The 8,522-nt window shown below is 47.3% G+C and overlaps 1 protein-coding gene across 1 annotated transcript in view; it reads right to left on the reverse strand.

Annotated features, from left to right (window-relative positions):
- Nucleotides 1–533: 533 nt before the first annotated feature.
- The window catches only part of ldb3b (LIM domain binding 3b), a 13,851-nt gene continuing 5,862 nt past the window's right edge, over nt 534–8,522 (reverse strand). Inside the window, exons 3-8 of the mRNA XM_056577232.1 lie at nt 7,597–7,672; nt 5,099–5,121; nt 3,581–3,778; nt 2,113–2,282; nt 1,605–1,641; nt 534–1,400 (exon numbers count right to left, since the gene is read on the reverse strand). Coding sequence (XP_056433207.1) covers nt 1,307–1,400; nt 1,605–1,641; nt 2,113–2,282; nt 3,581–3,778; nt 5,099–5,121; nt 7,597–7,672 — 598 coding nt within the window. The 3' untranslated portion in view covers nt 534–1,306. The remainder of the gene's footprint in view (nt 1,401–1,604; nt 1,642–2,112; nt 2,283–3,580; nt 3,779–5,098; nt 5,122–7,596; nt 7,673–8,522) is intronic.

An 8,522-nucleotide genomic window follows, 5' to 3' on the forward strand; every position in this document is an offset into this window, starting at 1 on the left:
AACCTGTTATTTAAAAACAATTGTATTCTGTGCTTATGGAGACAAAGGCGTTGGAGCAAGGTCATGCTTTTGGTGATTCAATCCATTATTAAATAGCTTAACTGGATACATGTATATGTTTCCAATACTTTTAATTATATATTGGACATGAAGAATAGGATTCATTATCATCCAAAAATTCTGAGTGTTTGGATTCTATAATTGTATCTTGTTTATTTCAGGCAATTTGGATTCAATCCAAGTCATATTTTTGAGTACATTTTTAGGGTACACAGATACTAGCTGATGGGAGTTAAGGTATGAAAGTTGAAGACTGTTAAGCCAAAGCTTTCTTCCGGCATATGTTGTTTAGTTCATCGTTACATAGAAATAAACACACACACTCACACACAAACACACACACACACACACACACACACACACACACACACACACACACACACACACACACACACACACACACACACACACACACACACACACACACACACACACACACACACACACACACACGTTGATTAATCAGACCCATATAGTTTAGAGAAAAAATTTATTCACATTGATGTCAGTACATGTTGTTGGTATTTTCACATACCTTTTTTGCACACATGGTGAAGTTAGCTTTATTTCAGTTCTTTTTCTTTCGGTATAGGCTCTTCAGTAGATAAATCACGCAGCCAACATGTTGGTGCGTGTGTTTCGTACATGGCAGTACATAAAAGGTGCACAAATAAACTTTTTCTTACAATTTCACTTTTTGTACAGTTTTCTTTCCAAAAAAAACAGAGCCAGACAACCCCCCCAAAAAAATAATAAGATAAAGAAAAAACAAAATAAAGAAAATAGATGAGTTACTAAAGCTCTGTTGCGTCTTAGCAGTAGGAAGTTCGGATGGATGGGGGTCATCGTTTTTCGGACAGATCTCTTTCAAAAACAGGGCCAGACAGAAACAAAAGAAAACTAAAGCAAATAACAGAAAATATCACAAAAAGCTCGGTCAGGTCTTAGCACTATCGATAGTCACAACGGACAGGTACAGGTAATACTGAGTTTTATTAACAGATGAACAACGACAAAAACACTCTCACACTAACCGTTAATAATCTTGCATTCTACTAGTCTAACAGAGCTACCATGCTTAACGCTCATTCCTCAGCAGGAGTTGCCTATACTCCTGTTCCGTTTCCTTCTCTATTCCTTCGTTTCCACTCCATATTTTCTTCTTTCCCTTGATTCGTCTCTCCGTCCTTCTGTTATCCAGGTGCGTTTTTACTTCTGCGTTCCTTGTCCCACGGTGATCTCCATCTTAATGGATGTTGAGGATCTGTGCGGACAGTCCGTTGTGCCAGTTCTTCAGCTTGGCGAAGCGGGGACCCTTGACCTCATGCTCGAACTTCTCTCTGATTGGTGGTTACGGGGGAGCAAGTTAATAGGACGATAGCCAGTTTTGAGGAACACATTTTTGCATTATGTTGTTGACACTCGTTGACATATTAGCAGGAGTAGTTGAACACATGATGTATGTTATTTTATTATTAGGAATGTAGACCAAATGCTGGACTCTTAGGATAACTGGACCTGAAACAGCTGTTTACGTATCTTACCTCGACCTCAGGAGGGCCTCTTCATCTGGGTCTTGCACTATAGAGAGAGAGAGAGAGAGAGAGAGAGAGAGAGAGAGAGAGAGAGAGAGAGAGAGAGAGAGAGAGAGAGAGAGAGAGAGAGAGAGAGAGAGAGAGAGAGAGAGAGAGAGAGATACACCAGTGAGCAACAATGAAATCTGCTCAGCAACTCAAAAACACTTAGGAATAAAGGAACGCAGGGAGGAAGGACGAATGGAGGGAGGCCAGAAATGGAAGTTAAGGAAGGAGAGAGCGAGAGTAGAACAGAAAAAGGACGAGCGGGGGGAACGGAGAAAGAGAGTTATAGGTAGGAATGAAGGACGGGTAAAGATGAATGAAAGAAAGACGGAAAAAGAAAGTCATTTTTAAATAGAAATACAAATTAATAAATGCATCTAGGAAGGGGGCAGGGTAAGAAAGCAAAGAGACGGTTGGCAGAAGATAAACGAGAGAAAGTAAAGAGGTTGAAAGAATGCATGGAGGAGCTTACTGTATTCGGTGCCTGTGATGTGGGCCAGCATCCGGAAGCTCTTGGACTGTAGGTTGGTAGCGCCGTGGGCCCAGTCAGCCATGTCCTCGCTGCGGGCGTTTGGCCTGATGACGGCCTGGTACACTGGGGAGGCACAGTCGATCACTGGGTCTTTGACCGGCAGCGCTCCTCTGAAGGACCAACACAAAGGGCTCTTAGACACACTGTCCTAGGGATGTCGTTTGTGGGAGTCTGTTTACAATTTTTGTTGTGGCACAATTGCACATGCATGTTTGTATGTTTGAATAAAGACGAAGTAAAACAAAAATAGCGTCTATTTCATTATAGTTAGTTTTACAATTAAGATTTTTCTTTTTGTGTATGTAGCACCCTCTACTGGTCAGGAATAGCACATACCAATACAGCAACAGGATACCTTCTAATGTTGGTGGTTAGTATAGTGAGATGTAGTTGCTAGTTAGACTTTGAACGATGTTGGGATACTCAGAACATTTGCATGCCATTAAATCCCATGATGGTTTTTTTTATCACCGTCCGATGAAAAGGGGATGAGAGAGAAAGACAGACAGTGAGTACGAGAGGAGACTGTTTGGAGGTGTCTTTTGGACACATACAATGACGTTACTGTTATGTATCTATGTGACTAAAAAGCCTCACATAAATACATACTAGTGAGCTGCAAAGATCCACCTGTGGACACATCGCTTTAAATTTCGCAGACAGATAACCCCAAAAAAACGACAGCGTTTGAACAAGACAACCAGACTGGCGCTAAAGCAGGGGACACACGGGGCCCATATATGAACCAGGGACGATCCATATATGATGAGGCGAGCGTGGGTTGCACTGGAGGGCAGCTGCGCTGATAGCTGTATACTCACGACAAGGGGGAGCCCGCCTCCTCGCTGAGGTCACATGATCAAACCAGGAAGTAATGGATGGTAAGGGATTGGTGGTGGTGGTGGTGGTGGTGGTGGTGGTGGAGGAGGACGGCAGTACAGGAGATTGGATTGGTTTGTTGTTTTGTGGCGGATGGGCGTTCGGGGGCGGGGGGGGCGGCGGGGGTGGGGGAATGAACAGAGGCAATGGAGTGTAAAAAGGCACGGACAAACAAGGAAAAGCAGCACCTAAATACTATATAGGCACCCATGTTCTCAAACACTAATCCAGAGAGGTCTGACCCCAGCACTCTTATGGGCCTTAAGCACCCAGTGGCGACCGGTTAGCTGTGCGGTGCGGAACTGAATACGGAATCACGCATTCAGTAACCACCTCCAAACCCAGCTAGCATTTAGATCCCCATGAGGGCCGCTAGGTGAATACCAGCCCATAAGAGCTAGCATGAGCCACTACAGGGATGGGAGATGGGGGTGTTGGGGGCGTGAGGGTGCAGGAGGGGGGGGGGGGGGGGGGGGGGGGGGGGGGGGGGGGGTATTTGCGTGGAGGGGAGGTTTGTGCTCGTACTTACCCCTCATGTCCCTTGGCCTGCGACTGGCCAGCGATGGCATCCATGATGGCGTCCTGGGAGTACATGCTGATGGGCGTGTTGTACTGGGCGTGAACTATGGTGGCCTTCCCCCCGGGGCCCCGCACCTCGATGGGCTTGTGGGTGGACAAGGCTGAGTCTTTCAGTGCTATGGGGTTGAAGCTGGGAGTATACTCCACACTGTCAGTGTCACGGCAGGGTGGGCGCGGCGGAGGACGGAGGGTGGGTTGAAGGTTCGAAGGTCGGAGGTCGTGCAAGGAAGTGAGGACGCACGGGAGTGAGCGGGGTTAAGGACAGGAGGAAGGCGGAGAGAGAGACAGGAGAAGAGATTGGACACTGAGTTGATGGGGTGTTTTTTAGTGCAGGAGTGATGTGTAGTACACAGGACTGACAGACAGGTGGTGCTGTTCTACCGATCAACGGTTGGACTGCGGAGCATCAACTGTGTGTACGCGTTGGTTCTGGTTCTGTTCTAAAGGCAGTGACAGCTTCAGGATTTCATCCGATTATTTTTAGAGGACTATCTCTGTTTGGTAATTAAATATGTTTAACTTTTAACCCTAACCCTTGGAATTAAAATGAATGAAACAGCTGACTTTAGAAGTTTACATGTAGTATGCATATACCTATTCATATAGATATACAAATACATATGCATACACATCTTGGAAAAAAACACATTGAGATACATATAGATATGCATACAAATGAGATGAATGAACATGAACATAAAGATGACCAAATTCAATCTCCATGCTCAAGTCAAAAAAGTGCTTTCACACAAATCCTAGTATGATGCACTGACGCACACACACAACCACACACTACAAACCCTACAAACACTGTAAAGGCCACGGAAATGCAGTTAATGATTTTTCTCGGAAGTTCCTCTGCAGTGTTTATTGATGGATGACGTGGCAGCACGCAGAAACTCATCAATGTCACTGTTCCATGGCCCATGCATTAATCATATGCATACCAGTAATTGCATTAATTTCCACGGAAAACAAAGTAAGAAAAAACACAGTATATGCATGGAAGAGCCATGGCATCTTCGCTCCGGCAGACTGATAGCATTTTGAGTGCTGCCTTGCACTCACACACACATACACACACGCACTCACACACATACACACAAAAATAAGCCTATACAGTCACACACAGATTCACGCACGCACAAAGGCACATATCTTTCTTACAACGTCAACAACCTTATCACAGGTGGCGGGCCGTCATGGCCAGCAGCCGTTGAAGTTGCCACTCACACGCGCGCACACACACACACACACACACACACACACACACACACACACACACACACACACACACACACACACACACACACACTCATTCAAACACAACTACACACACTCATTCAAACACAACTACACACTAGTCAAAGAGACCAGTCCGTTCCACCCTGGTGTCCCTCTTCATGAGCACCGCCCCATGCAGAGGTCATGCACAGTAAATGCAACCCAAACAACTATTGGTACTGACTTTGCTGCTGTGTTTAAAATGACCTGTAAAACGACCAGACACAGAGAGACACAGAACAACGAACAGAGAAAGAGGAGAGAAGAGAACGATCAGAGTGATAGAGGATACAATGATCGAGACAGAAAGGGAGAACCAGAAATAAAGAGATTTGAATAAAGTCTCATGGTTTCCCTTGGACGTGTGCGTATGCGTTGGGCTTGGGGCTACAGTGAGACCATGTAATACAGTCTAAAGGTCAGATAGCGATCCGGGTTTCAGCCTGGCTACCCACTGCTCCTCCAGGGATGACTGACAAGAGCAGAAATACCTGTCACATTTCATGCACTCAATCACACACACACACTCACACACAAACACACACACACGCACGCGCCCACACACACACACATAGAGGTGGACGCAAATATCCTCATAGTCACAAACACAGACACGCACAGTCATCCCGTCAACAGCCACCCCCCCCCCACACACACACACACACACACACACACACACACACACACACACACACACACACACACACACACACACACACACACACACACACACACACACACACACACACACACACACACACACACACACACACACACACACACACACACACACACACAAACACACACACACACATCTGCGCACATGCACTATGGATAAAGTGGAGTGCACTTGGAGTGCGGCAGTGTGCACGTGGGATGCCCGTGTGCCAGGGAGGTTTATATATGGCCGCTCTATCCCGGTGCTTGAGAGGGGACATCCATGGGATTTGGTGCGATGGCTTGTAACCGGAGTGGAACATTCCATGACGGTGGGCAACAGCTGCTACTGTATGTGTGTGTGTGTGTGTGTGTGTGTGTGTGTGTGTGTGTGTGTGTGTGTGTGTGTGTGTGTGTGTGTGTGTGTGTGTGTGTGTGCGTGCACGAGTGTGTGCTCATGTGAGTGTGTGTGTTTTTGCACAAGTGTGGGTGTGTTGGTCTTCTGTGCCCCAAGTCCCCCCCCTTTCCTGGGCGGCGGTTGTGTTAAGGTAGCATCAAGGCTCCTCTTTCATCTTCGTCCCGCGCCATCATCACATTCATCGGCATGGAGACGCCGAGAGAGCGCACGTTTGGTGACACGTGTCCCCCCAGCCTGACCCGTGGCGAGGGGGGGGGGGGGGGGGGGGCGCATCCCGCCCTCCAGAGGGGAAAGCCATTAGTGGAGATAGATACGCGGATATGATACCTTATGGCGTCAGCAGGACGGACATGACCTCGGTCCAACCAAACTGGGATGCCACCCCTCAACGCCCCCGGTTTCAACCCTATGGTTCTACAGAACCCTAGGTTCCCTATGGTTCTATGGGGAACCTAACCGACTCAATAGGGAACCTAATGCAACCATAGGGTAGTACCGTACAGAGGAACCGATTTAAATTGGGATTTTCAAGAGGTAGAAGAAGGGTCGTTGACGCCGGTTGATTTGCGGCCTCTCCCCTTCACCTCCGGTGGTCTTACATTTTGGTTTGGGCTGAAGTCAGAGGCCGGCCCTTTCTTTATCTTGTGGTAATCAACAAGTGTCGGCGAAGAATAGGCGGGGGGGGGGGGGGGTGATTGTTTATAAATTATCCCTGTCCTGGTTCTCGATTTCCCCTGTTTCCCGTTCGCCGGTCCAGAGCATGTAGACCACTGTACCCTGGGAGGATGTCGTAATGTTCTGAGTATTTTGGTATCCCCCATGGTGTTAACATGAATCCACAAAGGGTCAAAGGGGTGAATTCTGAAAACCCTTGTGAACACACCTCATGCTTGTTCTATTATTACCAAAATACTAAAGTAGACGAGTGATTGTTGTTACGGTATTAGCGTGTGCCGTGGTTTAATTCTGTGCTTGTCAGATTCCTTTTACCCGTTTAATGTTAAACCACCTGGGTGGTCACCTACCCTGGGAGACACAGTTGGCCACCGGCCGCTGGCTCAGCCTCTCCTAGCTTGCACTGCATCAAGGCCATCTCCCTGAGATTGTGGGCGGAGTAAAGTCCAATGGGGCAATTATACTGCCCTCTTTGCCCGGGAGGAGAGGCTGCACTCGATGCTGGTGAAGCAGTCGACTTAGCCGTAGCTACGAAAGGACGAAATGGACCGGGCTCTTTCTCCGGGGATTGAAAGAGAATCCTTCTGGTGGGACTTTTGGCAAGGCAGCTTCCAGAGGACTCTGAGTCCTCCATCTTCACATCCTCTTCCATCTCCTTCGTAGAATGAGATGGGTGACATGAGAAAGAGGCCGAGCCCAGGCTGGGATTCCTGGTTATCTGAACAGCCCACGGGGGTTGTTCAGGTAACCAATGGACGTAGACTCTCAACACGCAAAACTCGAAATAAAAAAGGTCACATGTGCGGGGAGGAAACAATTGGTGTCTCTCACACTATTTGGTCTCTTCTGTGCCATGTTTATCGTATGTGTGTGTGTGTGTGTGTGTGTGTTTAAGGTTGTGTCTGTGTGTGTGCGCGTGTAGTGTAGTGTACCTTCTGGTGGGGGATGATTGGCATGGGTGACTCCATTCTGGGAGTGCCTGTGGGAATTAGAACTGGACGTCTTGACCTGGAGAAAGAAGGGTTAGCTTATTGAATGCATCTGCCTTCTACTGTGTACTGTCTCCGAACACACCAGCTGCTCTATGATCTTTCATGACAACAAACGACCAATTACAACTGACAGCTGACTGAAAGAATTCAGAATCGCCACAAAGACAGCTCATCTTTTTTCATCGAACCCATGCAGTGTGAGTTGTGATCTGTAGATGTAGATGATGATGTAATGTGTTGGGTGTGTTGTAGTACTTCTGCATGGTGAGTGCCAGCGTGCTGCTGGAGGTCTTGATCTTGTTCTGGGCCTCCAGGTGAGTCATGCCTTCGGTGCTGTGGCCGTCGATGGCCGAGATGATGTCACCCTGTGACAGGCTGCCACCTGCTGCCTTGCTACTGGGGGTTATCTGCAAGAGAGTGTGGGGGGGGGGGGGGGGGGGGGGTGCATGGTCAAGACAGGGGGTCAAACAAGGAGATCACCTGACTGACACCGATCTAAATCGGCGTCAACAAGCTTAGAGAGATGGGGGAAACAAACACACAGAGACAGACACAGATAGACACAACAGGCGCCAACGTACGCACACAAAGACATAAAAACAAAAAGGTATAAATGTGAACGTTTATGCATAACCTAAGCAGGAGTTAACACACACACACAGACACAGACAGACAGACACAGTCAAACACAACATCACACTTGTTAATTTCCCAAAAGGCAAAAGGGCTTTAAAAGGATCCCATGAAGAGTGGAAAATGTCCTTAAAAAAAGTAATTCTGCATCTTCAGTCCCTAGGCTTGGAAGAAGTAATTGAATACAAGCTTTGATACGATGCAAAACCTCTTGTTCAGTCTGCTGTTTTAGA

This window comes from Gadus chalcogrammus, chromosome 18 (genome assembly GCF_026213295.1).
Source record: "Gadus chalcogrammus isolate NIFS_2021 chromosome 18, NIFS_Gcha_1.0, whole genome shotgun sequence".
Classification (NCBI taxonomy): Eukaryota; Metazoa; Chordata; class Actinopteri; order Gadiformes; family Gadidae; genus Gadus; species Gadus chalcogrammus.